This window comes from Sorex fumeus, unplaced genomic scaffold, assembly GCF_029834395.1.
Source record: "Sorex fumeus unplaced genomic scaffold, SorFum_2.1 ptg000008l, whole genome shotgun sequence".
In the NCBI taxonomy this organism is placed as follows: domain Eukaryota; kingdom Metazoa; phylum Chordata; class Mammalia; order Eulipotyphla; family Soricidae; genus Sorex; species Sorex fumeus.
In genome coordinates, this window is record NW_026606065.1 from 84,225,962 (window position 1) to 84,246,569 (window position 20,608).

At 42.9% G+C, this 20,608-nt stretch overlaps 1 protein-coding gene across 1 annotated transcript in view; it reads right to left on the reverse strand.

The window, feature by feature from the left end:
* Window positions 1–20,608, reverse strand: part of FLT1 (fms related receptor tyrosine kinase 1) — a 210,258-nt gene that overhangs the window by 52,853 nt on the left and 136,797 nt on the right. Inside the window, 1 exon segment of the mRNA XM_056108631.1 lies at window positions 12,843–12,974. Within this exon segment, the coding sequence (XP_055964606.1) occupies window positions 12,843–12,974 (132 nt within the window).

Here is a 20,608-nt window from a genome sequence, read left to right on the forward strand (position 1 = left end):
TAGTGCTCTTGAAAGGTCAAACATGAGCACAGGCTGCCCGACCAGACCCAGCTTTACCTCCCTGCTGACAGCTGGTGAGCTCAGTGCCTGAAACAGCCCAGCTGCATCCAGAGGTGGGAGGCTGAGGAAAGAATGGGGGAGGGATTTGAAAATGATGAGCAATTAAGCACAGGGGGATCGGAGACATCATTTCATAGGACATCATTTCATATAAGTTCATTTAAATTGTGGTTTCTGACAGGAATGAGGCCAACTTTAGCATGGGGCCAAGTTTTTTTTTTTGTTTGTTTGTTTGTTTGACATCTGGATGGGAAAGAAGACTGGCACAGCGTTGGGGACGAAGAGGAAGAGGCTCAGGGCTGCTTTTTCCCAGGGTCCTAGCAAGTTTTTTTTTTTTTACTTAGAAGTTGGGGTGACATAAATGGTGCTGCCCAGAGATCACTTCTGGTTGTGATCAGGGAACCTTAGAGGATGCTGGAAATCAAACCTGGGTCTTTCAGTGCAAGGCAAATGCCCTACCCACTCTACTATCTCTCCAGCCCAAGTTAGAAACATTTAACATCTATGCATCTTTTCTGAATAAATGACTGATTGCGACTCAGAATTCTATGTTGATAACATTCCCAGGCATCATACCATACCCACAAAGAGAAGATACGCAGGTGCCACAGATGGAGGGAGAGGGTTAGTAAGGGTTAAAGGCTTACCTGGAGCCTCTGAGACTGCAGCTGTGGCTGCCTGTCACCTGCTCTCAGTCTTTTTGGGGGGTGATGGCTGCACTCTCTACTCAGGGTCCTGTAGCAGGGCCACAGCACCCCACCTCTCTGATACATGGTAATGGGCCTGAGATGCCATGTAACGGACCTCAGAGTCAGGTGACTCAGCTCCCACAATAGAAGTGTTGGCATTTTCTAGGAAGTTAGAGCAACACTCTAAGCTAAAGATTGCGATTCGGGCCCAAAGGCTACTCTGAGTTCCAAGAGAGCACAGAAAGGGCAGGAGGCCTCTCTGGGATCCTATAATCAACTTTGTCTTAGAAAAAGGAGTATGGGCAGGGCTGGAATGATAGCACAGTGGGTAGGGCATTTGCCTTGCACGCAGCTGACCCGGGTTCAATTTCCAGTATCCCATATAGTCCCCTGAGCACCGACAGGAGTAATTCCTGAGTGCATGAGCCAGAAGTAACCCCTGCACATCGCGGGGTGTGACCCAAAAAGCAGAAAAAAAAGGAGTATGGGCTCCCGAATCCTCAAGCTGGAAGTGTGGAGGTGACTCACTACTAAAATGTGCAAGTCTGGACCAGAGTGATGGTACAGAGGGCAGGGCACTTTCCTGGCTGGCTACCAATCCAGTTTGATCCTCAGCAATGCATATGTTCTCCTGAGCACTGCTATTAATAACCCTGAGCACTGCCAGATGTGGCCCCCGCACCCCCAAAATCAAAATAAAATAAAAAATCCAAAGAAAGAAAGAAGGAAAGGGAGAAAGAAATGTGCAAACCTAGAATGAGTTATTATTACTTTTTTTTTACTGAAAGGAACACTTTATGACAAGTGCACATAGCAAGATCAACATAAGTCCCCCACACCTTAAAGTGTTCAGGGCTTACTCCTGGCTCTGTGCTCAAAAATCATTCTTGGTGGGGCAAAAGGGACCATAAGAGGTACCAGGGAGCAAACCCAGGTAGGCTGCATGGAAGGGAAGCAACTTATCCACTGTGCTATCCTTCCAAGCCCTGAACTATTATTCTCAAAGCTTTCTGTCCTCCGTCCTTTTCCCTTTTCTTTTTCTGCTTATCACTTTTTAGAACAAGAGCAAGATAATTTTTTCACACAACCATGTTGCACATATCACACTTTTTTCTAAGATGAGTCAGATGCACAACCACCATTTGCTGCAGGGAATCGAGTCATCACTAAGAAATCTGCCTGACATAGAAGGGAGGCCTAGGAGTTAATCTCTGGTTCTAATGCTATTCTAGTAGAGGTAACTGTAGGTTTATTGCTCTTTAAATATTGGAAAATCAAGAGGTGAGTGTGCTCTTTGTTCGTTTTGCATCAATCAAGCAAATCTTGCCTCAGTTCACACAGAAGCCAATCAAACAGAGCTTCGTTCTTCTAACTAAAGCCCATGAACCAATAATCCAGTTAGGTGCATTATGTAATTTCTATACACTTATTGGAATAACTAGATAGATCTTTATACTAGGATAAATTTGTTTGGTTTTAGTTTTTCAATCACTCCAGGCTGTACTCAGAGCTTCCTCCTGGCTCTGCATTCAGGGATCACTGCTGGTGGGCTCAGGGAATCATATGGGGTGCTGGGGGTTGAGCCCGGGTCATTACATGCAAGGCAAATTCTGTGCCTGTTACACTATTTATCACTCTGGCCCCATGGAAGAAATTTTTAATATTCTACATGTATTAATTTGGGGTGGGGGTTTGAATTGAGGGTTGAGCCATACCCAGTAGTGCTCAGGGCTTAGTGCCGTCTCTGTGCTCAGGGACCATGCAGCACTGGGCATATAATAGAAGTAAGTCATATGCAAGGCAAGGGCTTTAATCCCTTGCACCATCTCTCTGGTCCTACATACACAAATTTTGAACTCTTTAAGGACAACGATGTATTCAGATTAAATTTGGAGTACATTTGCAAGACTAATTGTAGGTAAAGATATTTCAAATTACTACAAAGGGACATCAGTTGTCTCAGAAATTTAACTACAGCAAGCTCTATTTTTAGGTCAAACAGAAAATATATGATTTGGAATACTATTGGGTGACCTACTGGTAAACCTCAGAAAAGCATCACTGTCACTGTCACTGTCCTCCTGTTGTTCATCGATTTTCTCGAGCGGGCCCAGTAACGTCTCCAGTGTGAGACTTTGTTGTTACTGTGTTTGGCATATCGAATATGTCATGGGTAGCTTGCCAGGCTTTGCTGTGCGGGCGAGATACTCTCAGTACCAACAATAATATTATCAAATATCTAAAAGTTTCATGAAGCGTGTTCATTCTTAAAAAACCTTAAAAGGTTGGTTACCTTTTCTAACATCCATTTTGCAGATGAACCAAAGAAAGCACCAGAAGGAAAGTTATTTGACCAAGGTCACCCAGCTCATGAGCAGGGGCATTCCTATTGTTGAAGCCTCTACCCACTGGATTCTTCAAAGTTCAAGTTGAGAGGAAGCAGTTGAATGACAAACATGAGTAACAGATCTCAGGGCTGCCAATCTTGAGATGTTTAATCCTGAACTAAATCCTTAACATCTCTATGCCTCAAAGTCTCCCTGGTTGAAAAAAAATCTTCATTTAACTGTTTCAAAACTGAAATAGACTAAAGCATATCTCTGGCTTAAAATCATACACTGCAGGAGCTGGAGCAATAGCACAGTGGGTAGGACATTTGCCTTGCACGAGGCAGACCCGGGTTCGATCCCCAGCATCCCATATCGTCCCCCAAACACCACCAGGAGTAATTCCTGAGTACAGAGGCAAGAGTAACCCCTGTGCATCATGGAATGTGACCCAAAAAACAAAAAAAAATCGTACAATGCTTATTAAATAAAAAAGAAGAAATAAGAATGAGGTAGTCCCAGGCATTCACAGAGCCTAAGATCAAGTGTATGGAGATTAACACCCACATCTCAGATTACCAATGGAGTTTTGTGCCATAGGATTTCCACAGGAGGAATGGAGGATGCCTATTATTTTTGAACTTGAATAATCTGACCCCCACAAACAAGCTTCAAAGATGTCAAAGAACCCTAATTGAATTCCACCACCATTTTTTGAATTCTTGATCAAGGCCACTCTTATGTCATTGTTTGGATTTGAAGTACAAAGGCATGCATTTCCGGTCCCTTGGCCCTCCTGTGTGAAATGAGTGGGTAACCAGTTCAATTCTCTGTTTGAGTCCTACTCTCTTGTTGGAAAACCCTTCTGAATTGCCAGTACTGCTGGGAGGAATAACATCAATCACCAACGTCCTCATGCGAATTACTTTATCACATCCTAGTGCCAGGATACCCGTGAGAGTACTTGGGGGCGAGGGGGGCAGGATTCAGGAAGAGCAGAGCTAAAGCAGGGACAGGGAGGAATCAGAGGAAAGGGAAAAGGGGGATCAGAGGAAAGTGAAAAAGAGAAATTAAAACGGAAAGCTGGCCCAGGAAGATGAAAAAAGGGATGGCTGGACACCCAAGTCACAGCTGTTTTGAGCTTTTCTCCAACTTTTTATGCTTGAACTTTTTTTTAAGACATAAACTTCTCTGTGTGAGTCATTTCCTGAAGTCAGTGTTAATGTGTGATTATTGCGGCACCCAAGTATGCATCTCACCTGTCACATGACTGCCACTATTGGAACCACAGGACCCAGAAGTGTTTTGGGCTTTCCTGAATGTGGGAAACATCCAAACATCCAAAAGCATTTGAAATAGTAGCTATTGTTCCAAGTGTCTTCTGTGTGATTATAAGTGCTACTGAAATTGCATTCTTAGACAAGGCCTAATTCTAGATCATGATGATGAGCGACAATAATGATTCGATAGTTTCTCTGTAGTCCTCACATGAAAGCATGCTTCACTTTCATGATATCAGTCCTGCTTCATGGGCTGGCTACTGAGGGCTGTGTTAATTCTTTAAGTTATTTCAATGACTGACAGTTGTGCTGTTGTTGTTTTTAACAAGTCCTCTGAGAACTTCCCCCGGGAGAGCTCCATGTGTGCTCATGAGTTCATGTGCTCAGTCCAAACCAAACAGGACCTGTGATTATTTAGAGAAGCTATTTGGACTCCACAGTCCACTCATCCTTTTTCAGATACAAAAATAACACATTGTTTTATCTATGAGTATAAGAATCCCTTTACAAAGGAAATAAAAAGAGCAGACAGTTTCCTTCCTGGCTAATGCAAAAACCTCTTTAAATCTGTTAAAGATAGCCACAGACACAACTCATTTGCCTGGTTGCATTTCCTAAACTTAACCTTACCAGATATTCAATGTGAAATATATATATATGAATATATTAGATATATTACTATATGAATATATTAGAAAATAAAATCTAAATCAAGGGAATGTTTCAGTCACCAAAGTAAGAAGAAGAAAGGCAGGTTCTGGGGCAAGGAACCAGTTTCAATGATAAAAATGAATGAGCAGATATTGCCTCGACCACCTCTGGATGGCATCTGAGGGTTAAAAATTCATTCAATGACCCTAAAGCAATTCTGTTCAAGATTCTGATCTAACATCAGATCTGCCAAATGTCAACTCTCAATAATCCTTCTTACTCAAAAATATATCCTTTTATGGAACTGGAGTCTGCTTCCTTGAAACTCCACCATTTCCCTTCATTGGTTGTAGTTATCTTTTCTGAAGTGACAGAGAGTGGGTTAAACATCCCCTCAGTCTGAAAGCCCCTTAAGTATGTGAAGAAACAAATCACGTCATCCCCAACCTCATTCTTTTTCACATTATCCATGTGCCTTTCACTATGCTATCATTGCCCTATTTAGGATAGAATTTCAATTATTTATACTTCTCTTATAAAAGGGTATAATATTGCAGGTGTGGTTTGATGACAGCGGATTGGGTAATCTGTTGATATGTTTTCTCAATGAACCACATTTTGTGGGGGCAGGGCTGCTTCCAAGCAGAGCTCTGGAAGTTCTGAGGCCCCAGCTGCAATTCTTGGCCAACTGGGCCATATGTTCAGAGAATGGGATACCACTCGAGCTCTGCATGCGGTGCTGGGGACAGCCAGGCCACCCCAGTGGTGTTGGAGGCCTCCAGGGCTGCATCAGGCAATGCTCAGGGGACCATGTAGTGCTGGAAATTGAACTCTGGTTGGGTGCATGCTGTCTCCTAGCCCCAAACCACAATTTTATTTAGCATTTGTTTTAGGTTTGGGGGCCACACTCAGTGGTGATCAGGGCTTACTCCTGACTATGTACTCAAGGATCACTCTTGCTCTGGGACCATATGAGGTGCCAGAGATAGATCCTGGATTAGCCACTTATAAGGCAAGTGCTCTGCCAGCTGTACTGTATCACCAACCCTCCAAGCTACAATTTTATCTTATATTGTTTGGGGTTCACACCCAACTGTTCTCATGGCTTACTCTTGGCTCTGTGTTCAGGGATCACTCCTGGTGAGGCTCAGGAGGCCATATGGGATGCCGGGATCAAACCCCAGTCTGGTGCATGTAAGACAAACTTCGTATCGACTGTGCTATTGATTGGGGCCTCTTAAGCCACAATTTATAAAAAGAGTTTGGATATAACCATTGGTCTGAGAGCAGAAAAGAAAATCATAATAAAAATCAACATGGAAGGCAGAAAAATCATAAACATACAGACAAAAAGTACTAAAAATGAGCAGTTGGGGGTCAATATTAGGTATAGGAAGAAAACATATAGAGTATAATCACCTTGCAAATCATATCATTTCTCTAGATGATGTTGAAGATTAATGCCATGAGGGAAAAGATTTTAATCATGAGTCAGAAGTAGCACATACCTCAAACAATTAATGGACCTTAAGCAATTCAAAGGACCACCAATAGAAAATATTCAGATTTTATTGTCAAGGGAGTTATCATGTAGAAAATCCAAAATTGCTCAGGGATGGAACCGGAATATCTCATGTTAAATGAAATAAGCCAGAAGAAGGACAAACACAGGATGATATCACTTATATGTGGTATTTAGAATAACTGGATGAGGGAATGCAATGTTTTAAAGGAGGGATTCCCAAATCAACGTTGGCCTCAGAGTTTATGGTAGAGAAGGAAAGAAGTGCAAGGGAGGAGGAGAAGAGACAGACGAGAAGCAACAGAGGTCAGGTCAAAGAATTCGGGTACATTGGTGGTGCTTAGGAATGATAGAGCTGAGTATCCAAACCACAGAGTCAACAACACTGAAATCATGAGACCCAAACTTAACAACCGAACTTAGAAAGGTGCCTATCAAGAGGACAGGCTGGAGGTGGGGAATATGGGAGGAAAGCTGGGAACATTGTTGGACTGAAGTTGACACTCTGGTGGGATCGGTGCTGCAATATTGTATGTCTAAAACTCAACTGTAAATAACTGTGCATCATGATGCTTAATAAAACTGGGGCAGAAAGGAGAAGATCCAAAGTTGCTTCATCACTTCTCTCTCTCCTCCTTTATGACACCCACACAGTCAATCCAAAATCCTATAAGGGCCTTGACAGAGATCGTCTTTCTCCAGGCCCCTTTTTGTGTTTATGAAAGCCTACTCACAATCTTGTATAGTCTATTTCCACACAACAGCGCTTTTGCTTTACCCTCTGGAGACCCTCAAAATGTTCATTGATCTGGTTATAGTTGTTTCATATGTACGGAATTTTTTTCCAATGAATTTTTATGAAACTCCTTTTGGCTAGGGATTGTGACGAATTTTCCTTCTCCTGCATGGTCCTGGGCAAATAAATAAGTGGTTGACTTAAGACTAAATGAATTTGGCTTTTCTCTTCTGTCCTTAATAATTCATAAAATCTTTGTTATTCCCCACCCTCTGATATTTAACAGTGGTTTTCTTATATGTTAATTCAACATGCTTTTAATGACTGTTCAGAGAGAGAAAAGTGAATAATGAATAAGACAACTTTACATTGAAGACACATACCTAGTGCTATGGGAGCATAGAGAGAAAATGATGTGGAGAAGGTCAGTGTGAGGTGTCCAGAATGCAAAGGAAACTTGTAAAGGAGGAGTAGGACATGCTGAAGGGCTGTTTCAAGTTCTCTTTCTCTGCTTGTCTCTCCCACACCATAGTTCTGGGCTCATTGAACTGGGTTTCATTCTGTCCCTTTTTATTATTTTTCTAGAATTGGGATGCTTTTTGCTTTGTTTCATTTTGGGGTCACACCTGGCGATGCTTAGGGTTTATTTCTGGCTCTGCACTCAGGAATTACTTCTCGCAGTGTTCAGGGGACCAATAAGATGCCAGGGATGAACCCAGATTGGCCACATGTAAGGTAAGTGCTCTACCTGCTGTACTATATCTCCAGACCCTAGGATGCTTCTATCCCTACTGAATAGGAAACTCTGGAGGCAGAAACTATGTCCAATATATCTTTTGCACCCTACACCCATTAGCAATTAGCAGGAGAATAATATTGATTTATTCGGTAACTTTGTGTGCTAGATACAATTTATTTAATCCCTAAATTCAATATGTCTTAATTAAGAAGAGTGATGTGGGAAGGCAGCAGGCTAGGAGGTGCCAGTGCATTCAGGGAATCAAGAGTAGTTTGGCACCACTAGAGCGTGGAGTGTGGGTGTTCCGGAAGGGTAAGAGGTGAGACTGGAGAAGAGTTTCCTGGACCTGGTCAGGGTAACGGGCCAGCAGGAACACTGCAAGAGTTGAATCAGGGAAATAACACACCACAAGATGTGTCATTTCAAGTATTGACTCTGGATTTGAAGGACAGAGAGAGGGGAGTTTGGTAGGTGGGTTAGATTAGCATGTCAGGAGTATGCTAGGGCGGGCAGTTCAAGTGAACTCCCTCTCCCCTTTGTGCAAGGACACTTGGGACAGACTGATAAAACTTCCAGAAAGGATCAGTGACAGCAATGGTCTTAACATGACCCTCAGGGGCTGGAGAAATAGCACATCAGGTAGGGCGTTTGCCTTGCATGCGGCCGACCCGGGCTCGATTCCCAGCATCCCATATGGTCCCCCGAGCACCGACAGGAGTGATTCCTGAGTGCAAAGCCAGGAGTAACCCCTGAGCATTGCCGGGTGTGACCCAAAAAGCAAAAAAAAAAAAAATGACCCGCAGCCTCAGAAAAACACAACATTGGTGGGAAGGAGGATTTGTGCAGGAGAAGAGAAGTAAGTGAAGAGACAACCAGAAGACTGGAAGTGGAGATGCCCAATTTTATGAGAAGATCTTACAGACAAGATCCAAAGGCACTTCAAGAATGAGAAGAATGGAGGAAGGAAGGAAGGAAGCCTCCTGCAGTGGACAAAGACAAAGGCACAAGTCTCAGTCTTACCACATACCAGAGTCATTGTGTGGCTTTGGGCTTGTAATTTAACTCTTTTGCCTCTCCACCTATGCTAAATTGTTGGCTACTTATAAAATTAAAGGGATTAAATACATTGTATCTAGCACAGAAAGGTTTACCAAATAAAACATACTTCAGTCTCCTGCTAATGGGTGTGGAATACAAAAGATATATTGTAGTTACACAGTTCCCACCTTTAAAGGTTTGTTAGGTCAGGATAGAAGCCTCTCAATGCTAGAAAACAGAAAAGAGTGAGCAGAATAAAACTTAAGCCAAAGACGATCATGAGGGAAAAGAGGGCTTGAATCAGACACTCCTCTGAGGAACATCACAGGCTTGGAAAAGTCTTAATGAGTCTTCAGATTAGTGGATGTGGTACTGGGTGGTTGCAGACAGGACTTTCTAGGTTGCATTAGCATTTTGGCAGGTGAGGGTGCCTGCCTAGGGCTTTGTCCTGACTGGATTTGGGGGACCATGTGCAGTGCTGGGGATTGAACCCAAGTCTCCCATGTTCAAGGCAAGCAAAACTAGCCTGTGGTACTATATCTCCAGCCCTGGTGTTAACATCTTGACAAAAACTATGCTTAGCTGTCTGTGGTCATATGGGTTCATCAATGGCCATGCCAAATCTTTCTACTGCGACCCCTTATTATCTGAGAAAGACAATACAGATGAACACTGCCAGAAACAGCACAGATTCATTCTCTGCCTGATTTTGAATTTTTGTTTGGTTGTTGGACACTCAGAAACCTTTAACTGTTTCCAATGCTTTCATGACCCCCTGCATTCAGTTCACTGACGCCCTATGGGGTAGGGACCCACAGTTTAAGAAGCTGGACATTATGGAACTACTGATTTAGACAACAAAGGGACAAGTGGAAGGGTGAAAGGCGTGTCAGAGGGCAGAGGAAATCCATAGTTTCAGCAAAAGTGACTTCTGGGAAAAAAAGTCAATTTTGTCAAAAGGGGGGTGGAAAAGAAGTAAAATCTTTGGAAAGATGCAAGCTTGCCTAAATCCTTCTGCTTGTTTTGCTGTTTTATTTATATTTTTGTTTGGGGTCCACACCCTGAAGTACTCAGGACTTACTCCTGGCTCTGTGCTCAGGGAGCACTCCTGGTGGTGCTCAGGGGATCATATGTGATGGCAAGAATACAGCTTGGGCCCATCATGTGCAAAGCAAGCACCTTCAACCCTACACTATCTCTTTGGGTGCCTAAATTTCTCTGTTCCAGGTCTTCTCCCAAGCCATCAGAGGCCCAGGTGATACTGCTTCCTTTCTCTCATAGAGGAGAGAGGGAATACAGAGGGAAAGAGGTGCTTAGCTGTGCACTGTCTAACATGCAAGTCCAGTCGCCCCCCGCTTAGACCTGCCGATCCCTGGCTTATAGGTCCAGTCACACACCTTTACGGGTTTCAAATGAAGGGCTCCGTGTCCCTAGGAAGAGGGTTGTGAGGCTCTAGGAAGAAACACCTCTTGGCCTGAGGAAGCGGAAGCCCTCCTTGATCTCTCTTAAACCTAGCTTTGTCTCTGGTTGGAAACAGTAAATTCCCATGGGTTAAGGTTGTGGATCTAGTCTTTCTTTAGTAAGGGATAGGTGAATGACCCTTTAAATAGGGAGGTCTTTGCCCATGTGCATGCCAGTAGCTGCAGTCTTGGTGGAGACATAAAAGTTATAGCTGTGGGACTCTGTAGGGGTTGCTCTGATGCTCACACTATGCCCACTAACAGGCACATAGGGGTGCCTGTATTATACTTCCATTCAGTTGTGGTACTCTGTGGGGTTGCAGCCCTTTTCGTGTACACACACACACACACACACACACACACACACACACACACACACACACAGAGACCTGGCTGCAGTGGAACTGGAAATCGCTTACAGTCCTGAGGATCCCAGAAAGAGGATCTGCTAGGCACAAACAGAGCTGTCTGGACAGCACTCACCACACTGCAGATTTGAACTCATGAATTTATGATTACAAGGCAGGTGCGCTAAGCCCCTATATTATTCTTCCAGGATCCCGTAGAGGAGCATGCAGGTGCCAGAACCTTCTAAATCGTGGTATAAACCTATCAGAATCACAGATAAAATGTGCAAGCTATAGCCTTGGATCACGTGCAAACCCTGGTCATCTCAATAACAGATTGAAGAGGATGTGGGGAGGGAATAAATATAAATATTGTATATATTATCATCACTGCACTGTAGCACTGTCCTCCCATTGTTCATCGATTTGCTCGAGCGGGCACCAGTAACGTCTCACAATAAATTGTTAGACTTGTTGTTACTGTGTTTGGCATATCGAATACATCACGGGGAGCTTGCCAGGCTTTGCTGTGTGGGCGAGATACTCTTGATAACTTGCCGGGATCTCCGAGAGGGGCGGAGGAATCAAACACAGATTAGCCATGTTGACCGCATGGAAGGCAAATGCCTTACCCGCTGTGCTATATATTATATTATAGCCCATATATATTATATGCATATATATTTTAATATATTTATATTTATGTATTTATATCAATGTATTTATATAAGTATATTTAAAGGGTGTGTTAAAGGGCCAGCGTGATAGTATACTGGGTAAGGTATTTCATTCCATGGTACCACATATGACCTCCTGAGCACAGCACCGGGTGTAAGCCCTAAGTACTGCTGGGTATGGCTACAAACCAAAAATAAATAAAGGAGGAGTTCAAGGGAGAAAAGCATGCTTATTAGTTTCTCTGAATGCAAACAAAAGACTCAAAAGAATATTTGAAAACAAGAATTTGGGGGGACACGCACAGGATCATTCCTATAAGTATTTAAGAAATGCTCTCCTCAGCTTTTGGGAAACATCTGTGGCTGGGGAGTTTGAGATCTCTCCAGGTTGAGATTTCTCCAGAGACCCTATGCTTATCTCCTTGTAAAAGTGGGCCATCTTCTTCTGCTGTAAGGATGCTAAATTCTTAGGTAGCAAGAACTGGTGAGACAGATTGTCTCCTCCTGAGTCCTCCCCAAGAATGGAAGGTGTTCACATAATCTGCAGTCTCTTGGCGAGTGCTTGGACCCAGCCTGCTGAACAAACCTCATGTTTTCGTGGTAAACCTCAATGTGCAAGATACTTACATCTAAGAGGTGCCAATTTGATATTTTGCGAGGCTTGAAATGTGATGTTTTGAATGATTCGTGGCTTTGGTGAATTGAAATTGAATTTGAAACTATTTTCTAAATAGAAGCCACATGGCCAGGGCCCAGTCTAAGACCAGGCCTCAAACGCTGAGGCTTTTAAAGAGGAAGCAGTTGAATATTTTCCTTAAATGTGGTCTGTTTATTATGTGTTGCTTCTCTCTGATGGTATTTTGCAACCTACTTCATGTCCTTAAAAAAAACATGCTTATGAAACAGTTGGAAGAGCAGCATATGCCTAACTTGTGGAAACTGGAAAGGGGAAAAGGAGGAACAACTTCCCTTGTGTGCCCCCCCCACCCCAATCCTGCTCTACACCCCTGTTCTCCCGCTGGGCCTTCTTCCCCACAGCTGTGGCCCTTGAAGTCCTTCTCTGAGGGGTAACACGACAGTGCTCACAGATGTGGCCCTCTTCCGGGCTCCATGGCAGTCCTGGACTGATGGAAACTCTCCAGAGAGTCCAGGGAGGCCATCCTTCACCTTCCACTTGCCAGGTGGAACCAGAGACCCTTCCCAGAGGGAAGGGAACAGCCTGGAGCTACGGCAGGAGACCAGGAGGTGGAAAGCTAAACAAACAGGAAAATAGATGTCTGAATGGTTTCTTGTTGCTTTCTGAAGCAGCTGTTTACCTTGAACCGTGAGGTATGCCGAACTCTCTGCAGAGCCCTTCTGGTTGGTGGCTTTGCAGTGATAGACACCTTCATCCTCTTCTGTGACTCTTTCAATAAACAGCGTGCTGCTTCCTGGTCCTAAAATAATTCCTGAGGAGTGAGAGATGTTTAGATTAGTGGGTCTGGGTGACAAACAAAAACAGCTACTTGTGTAACACAACCCTCTTCCTATCATTATCCACTCAGACGAGGAAATCCGAGCTCTAGGTAACCTGGGGCACTGAAGCTTGTTTGTTTTCTCTCAGGGAGGCCTTTGAATGGCACCTTTGGCCCCACCTCAGAGCCAGCTCCAGCTCCCACAGCTGGGGTGGGGCTGTGTGTGTGTGTGTGTGTGTGTGTGTGGGGGTGCATCCTGACCAAGGCCATTGGTGATTCAGAGATGTGAGATGGGGCTGCCACCCACCCCTTGTTAACAAACAAATGTCAAAGGAGGTATCTCTCACAGTTTGCTGTTGTTTTGGTCTATTTTGGGGTCACACCTGATGGTGCTCAGGGATCACTCCTGGTAGTACTGAGGGAATGATACGGGGCCAGGGATCAAACTAAGGTCAGCTGCATTTCCTCAAGCACCTTTTACCCTGTACTATTTTTCTGGCCCAGAGGCTGCCTATCTATCTAATGATACTAGACACCATTGACCCCAAAGCCCATTAGGAGCCTGCTGTGAAAGTTAAATGCTCTTCAGACCTAGATTTTACAATAGCCTGTCAAAGTACTGTTGTCTCCACTTCAAGACCACAGAACCAGGGGGTTTGGCCAGCCAAGTAGCTTCACCAAGAGCAAGTGGAGGTTTGTCAGAAAGCACATTTGTGGCAAAGGGGTCAAAGGAAATCCCGCTTCAAAAGCTTGGACTACATTTTAATCTAGGCCTGAGCACTTCAAATTTCCTTACTTGAGGCAAGTTACTTAACCTTTTAACTTTCAGTTTCCTCAATTTTAAAAGGAAAGGAAAGCAGTGGCGAGCCTATAGAAGGGAAAATGAAGGGCAAGCACATGGAGCCTAGTAAGTGCTCAGTAAATTATGAGCATAGGCCTTACTGCAGAGCACTGAAGGGGCCCTGAGAACTTTGGGTCCCTGCTTTAAGGCTCAGGAGTTTGGGTGCTAAGAGATTGGATGTGTCCTGAGAAATTTGCTCTTTTTAAAATTTTTTATATTGAATCACAGTGAGATACACAGTTACTAGGTTGTTTATGATTGAGTTTCAGTCATACATTGTTATAATAATACCCATCCCTTCACCAGTGTACATTTCCTACCACCAATGTTTAGCCATTTTATTATTGGGCGACAACACAAAGTATAATCCTACATAAGTCTGGGGATATTAGTGGCGGGAAATTCACAGTGGTGGTGGGATTGTATGGGAAGTGGTATGGTTGAAACTTATTTTTCCTTTTGTTCTTTTGGTCACACCCAGCTGTGCACAGGCTTACTCCTGAACACACTCAGGGATCATTGCTGGTGGGTTCAGGTGACCATATGGGGTGCTGAGGATCAAACCCAGGTCAGCCGCATACAAGACAAGTGGCTAAGAGGGAAAAAGACTTCATATTAAGCATGCATAAGTATATGTACATACATATGCATAATGTATCTCTTTTTTCCTTTTGGTTTATGGGCCACACATAGCTATGCTCAGGGCTTATTCCGAGCTCTGTGCTCTGAGGTCACTCCTGGTTCACGGGACCAGGGATTAAATCCAAGTTTGCTGCTTGTAAGACAAATGCCCTGCCCGCTGTACTACTGGATACACACACACACACACACACACACACACACACATACACACATCACTGAAATTGTCTAATATTCCCAGGTATTTTTCCTTAGCCTTGCCCTTAAAAAAACTTTTTTCTTTGCAGGTGCTGGAGAGCGAATCCAAGGCTTCACACACATAAGGCAAGTCCTCTCCTGCTGAACCACATCCCTAGCCCTCCTTCAGTCTTTAGAAAAGGAAATTTTTGCACATTTTGCTCAGGTATGCAACATATATTTGTACTTCCTACCTTGTGCTGGAGCACTTTTCAATCTTTCTAACCAGCAGACTGGCCCCAGTTAGTGGACCGACTGTTAGACACTACCCCAGAGACTGGTGGTGCAGTACTAAGAGGGAAGGCAAATCCTTGCAAAAGGGCTATGAGGGATTTCAAGAAGTCATAAAGTCTGAGAAGAAAAGAAAGTGAGTTTTTTGATTTAAGATACTCCTGATTGAAGGAGGATGAGAAAAGTATTAGACTGGGTATTTAGGAAAGCTCGTTGAAGAGGTGACCTTTGAGTAAAGACCTAAAAGAGGGGAAAGAGTGAGTAATTTGAAGATCTGAAACGAAGCATTTTCGGTACAGGGAGCAGCAAATATAAAGTCTCTGGGGGCAGGGATGAACCTAAGAAGAGTGGAAGGACTGTTTCTACTTGGTCCAATAAAAGGATGGAGGAGCAATCAAAGAGACACGTGTGGATATGAAGGAGGAGAGGTTTTGAGAAGAGAAAGACAAAGAATGAGAATATAATGCCATGAAGTAGAATTCCTGAAGAAGATGCTTAAGGGGGTGAAATGCAGTGGCCAAATTGGCCTTGGGTATGAGTGGGGATGGTTCATTCATTCTGTTCTTTGTCTTTTTTTTTTTTTTTTGCCATAGCGGGTGGGGTAGGTGCAGTTTGAGCCACTCTGGGCATTAACTCTTGGATCTATACTCAGGGATTGTTCCTGGGAGTGCTCAGGGAACCATCTCTGGTACTGGAGATTGAACCCAGTCACATGCAAGGCAAGTACCTTATCCGCTGTACTATCTGCTTGGTCCCTAGTTCATTTTTAACAGGAATGATGGCAGAGCATAAAAGGAACAGCAAGTTGTACAATCTGGTGATACATTTCTCTAATTAAGTAAGAAGACTTTAATCTGTTTAACTATAAGGGAAAAAAGAAATTTTGTAAATTGAAAGAGAGAGAAAATGTTGTGTTAAGCGAAAGAAAAAAATTTCATAGTGAGATTTTCACAAAAATTCCATAGTAAGATATCTCATATGATGATATAACTTTAAATACTGCATTCTCCCTTTTTAATATAAAAGTATTCCCCGACACTTGTGGGGAATAAATATATAATTTTGTTATATTTTAAACATAAACATGTGCATCTACCTATTGACTAGCATTAGGCTATATCTAATTGCTAATAATTATAAGTAAATGTGAAATTAACATGTTTAGGACTTAAAGCTTTTTCTGTAATTGGAGTATCCCATAAGGATAGATTCATGGACATGGAATTATCAGGTCAAAGGATCTTGATTTATATAACCAGACTGCTGTCCAACAAGTCAGTGAGCACTTCTTTGGCAGAATAAGAGACTTATCAGGGTCCTGCCAAAACTGAGCAGTTATCACCTAAAAAGCACAGAACACAAGATATTGCTGATTTGAAAAATGGGGAGAAGAAATGAACAGAAGTTTCCTCAAAAAAGAAATACAAATGGCCAAAGGCACATGAAAAACTGCTCCACATCGTTAGCCATCAGGGAGATGCAAATCAAAACAACAATGAGATATCATCTCACACCACAGAGACTGGCACACATTCAAAAGAAGAAAAACAACCTGTGCTGGCATGGATGTGGGGAAAAAGGGATGCTCTTTCACTGTTGGTGGGAATGTCCACTAGTCCAGCCTTTCTGGGAAACAATATGGACAGTCCTTCAAAAACTAGAAATTGAGCTTCCATATGACCCTGAAATACCACTTCTGGGAATATATCACAAGGATACAAAAAAGCACAGTAGAAATGACATCTATACCTATATATTCATTGCAGCACTGTTTATAATAGCCACAATCTGGAAAAAACCCAAGTGCCCTAGAACAGATGACTGGTTAAAGAAACTGGTACATCTACACAATAGAACACTATGCAGCTGATAGAAGAGATAAAGTCGTGAACTTTGCTTATAAATGGATAGACATGGAGAGTATCATGCTAAGTGAAATGAGTCAGAAAGAGAGGGACAGTATGAAACAACATAACATGAGGCTGATACCTAAGAATAGTAGATACACGGGACAAGAAGATTGCTCTATAACTGGAAGCCTGCCTCATGAGCAAAGGGGAGAAGGCAGCTGGAATAGAGAAGGAATCACTAAGAAAATGATGGCTTGAGGAACTGGTCGGGATGGGAGATGTGTGTTGAAAGTAGATAAAGGACCAAACATGATAATCGCTCAGTGTCTGTATTGCAAACCATAATGCCCAAAAGTAAAGAAAGAATATGGGGATATTGTCTGCCATGGAGGCAGGGGGAGGGTGGGAAATGGGGGGGTATACTAGGGATATTGGTGATGGAGAATGTGCACTGGTGGAGGGATGGGTGTTTGATCATTGTGTGATTGTAACCCAAACATGTAAGCTTGTAACTATCTCACGGTGATTCAATCAAATTTTAAAAAATGAAAAATGAAAAAATAAAAAGAAAGATGAAAACAATTACTTATTCAATCTGCGTTTCCTCATACTTTGTTCATGTGTTTGACAGCCATGTTGTAATTTTCAAGACACTTGTTTTGCGAAGTCAATTGGAAAAGGTGGGTTCAGTTGGAGATCTTTGAAATCATGCTGAGGCGTTTCCATTCAAAGCAGAAGGAAAGGGGGTCACAAAGATTTTTGAGTGGGGAAATGACATAATGAAAGCAATGTTTAAGGAAGTTTAGTCTAGAAGGAGGTTGCAGGATGAACTGGAATGAGGAAAAAGTGGCATCTGGAAGGCCAGCTCACCAGTTGTAATTCAGGTCAGGAATGATGAAGCCCAAATCTGGTTGGTGGGAAAGGAAGTGGAGAGGAAGAAATGGAAACTGATTATTGTAGAAACAACCCACAGGAATTGATGCTTCACTGGATACCAGAATAGACAGAGAAGGGCCCAAGATGGTTTCAATATTCTGAGCCCAGATAGCAGGGAGAAATGAGAACTTTTCTTGACTGAAACTTTGTGGCTATGTCACTTAATCTCCTTGAGGTGATTTACCTAGCTGTAAAATGAGAATACATAATGTTTGGTTCTCCTATGTTATGATATCACAGCTTTGAAAAGTATAGGATATGGTGTAATGAACTGGCAGTCACAAGTAATATGTGGCTGGTTGATGGATGTTCAGGGTTCAAGGGCCATGGATCTTTTCTTGTTTTTGAACCACACCCAGCTATGCTCAGGGTTTACCTCTGGCTCTGTGCTCAGTGATCTCTCTTGGCATATTCAGGGGGATCATATAGGGTACAGGGGATTGAACCCCAAGGACCACAGATCTTATATTAGCGTAGTCTTGCTGCTTACAAGCATCTTCATTGCAGCAGACCTGACCCTCAACAAATTTTCTATCACTTAAACTCTACTGAAGCTAAAGCCATGACAGGATAAAGGCTTAGATTTCACCCAAGAAGAGAGATGTGTAGTTGTGGAAGCCCAGGAGACTTCAGCTGACACACTAATATCTGCAATTCTGCTTTTCATCCCACGAAGAGAAAAGAGCCCAAATTAACTTTAGATTTACTCTCACATGCTTTTTCACAAATGGCACCAAGATTGATGGGTTGATCACCACCCAATATGCTTTGTAAAAATTCTCATCAGGCCTTTCTGCTTCTGCACTATTGCTGCTTAATGCTTAATGGCCAGTCACTAACTCTTATTCTATATTCCCATTCCTCAAATCTTCATATTCACAGTGTCTTCCCTAGTTTCCTTAATGTCTTAACCTGCTGGCGCTTTCATACCATCTGATCTCTATGCTACAGACATGATTCTAATAAGGACCTCACTTGTTATTTATTTACTTAAAATTTTTTATTGGGGCTGGAGTGATAGTACAGTGGGTAGGGTGTTTGCCTCGCACTCGGCCGACCTGGGTTCAATCCCCTGCATCCCATATGGTCCCCAAGCACCGCCAGGAGTAATTCCTGAGTGCAGAGCCAGGAGTAACTCCTGAGCATTGCTGGGTGTGACCCAAAAAGCAAAAAAATAATGATAATTTTTTATTAAGACACCATAATTTACAGAGGTATTCATAATTGAGTTTTAGACATACAGTGTTCCAGCCCCGATCCCATCACCAGTGTCAACTTCCCTCCACCAGTGTCCCCAGGCTCTCTCCCTCCCTGCCATCCCCTAGCCTGCTGCACATTTTAACGTTTGGTTGATGTAGTTTGGATCTTCTGCTTTCAATGTTATTGACTCTGTGATTTTGGACATACAGCTATACCACTCTTCTCCACCACCAATGTACCTATGGTCCTTGGCTCCATCTCCCACCCTATTACTTCCTGTCTGCTTCATATTGCCAAGCCTCTTGAATTCTTTCCCTGTCTTTCTTCCTATATTCTGACATCAAGAGGGCTTCACCTTTTATGAAGGACTATCATTTTGATCACTTGATCACTTGACTTCCCGTTAATCATCAATTTGCTCGAGCAGGCGCCAGTAACGTCTCCATTTGTCCCTGTCCAGTGCTAGTGTAGCCCAATGGCGTCTGTTCGCTTTAGGAACACGAAGAGCCTCAAACCGATCATTCATGATCTTGATGAAGAAGTCTGACTATCTGGTAGGTGGGCGGCCACGCAGTCTTTTGACATCCTGTGGAATCCAGTCGGTAACAGCTCTAGTCCAGCGGTCATCTTTAAATCTCATTACGTGACCAGCCCATCTGATTTTTGACACCTTGGCAAACGAGACAGCGTCCCTGATTCTTGATCGTCGACGGAGGTCGGAACTCCGGATTCTTTCTCTCATTTGAGTGAAACGTGATATTCCAAGCATAGCTCTTTCAATTCCTCTTTGGGAGACCCGAATAGCGGTCTCATCCTGTGTACGTAGGGCCCAGGTCTCTGAGGCTTATGTTAATGCAGGAAGAACAGTGGAATCAAAGAGATGTGCCTGGAGCCAGAGGTTCTTTGTCCTCTTAGCTATTTCTTTGACGACGCTCTTGAAGGCATTCCAAGCCACTCTCTTCCTCCTGCACAGCTCGGGTGCCAGGTCGTTTGTCATGTTGACTTCTCGACCTAGGTACACACAGCTGTTGCATTCGAAGATGGTTGTTCCGTTGAGAGTGAATGGGGCATCAGGAACGAGGTTATAATCGTCAGGAATGATTATCATTTTAGTTTTTTAATCTGATTAATTTCAATCAAAAGGTACAGAAAAACATATTGTTAGGAATCCTACCATAAAGAGAGTCAGATGTCACTATTATGCCATAGTTTCTCAGGAACCATCCTTTTTTATGAAATGAAATTTACGGATACTTTATTGAACACATAGGTAGAGCAATAAATTGTAGTCCCTGAAAAGAGGGACTATTACTCTGAAGTTGGTGCATATTATTCTCATGTATATTTTTTGTGTCTTTTTCTCCACATTATTTCTCTTAAATGTTGTTTTTTTGTGTGTTAAAATTTTGAATAAATGTGCAGTCAGAGAGACAGTACAGCAGGTAAGGCCTTACGTGCAGTCAACCCAGATTCCATCCCTGGCATCCTATTCCATCCCCTGAGTTGGCCAGGAGTGATTCCTCAGTGTAGAACAAGGATAAAACCCTAAGCACTGCCAGGTATGGCCCAAACAGAAAAAAATAGGTTTTTAAAAATATGTTTCAATTTTTATCCTTATTGGTACAAGTAGGTAGATTTCATTTTTAACTGATACATAATACTCTATTGTATTAAAAATTTTACTTCCTGGGATC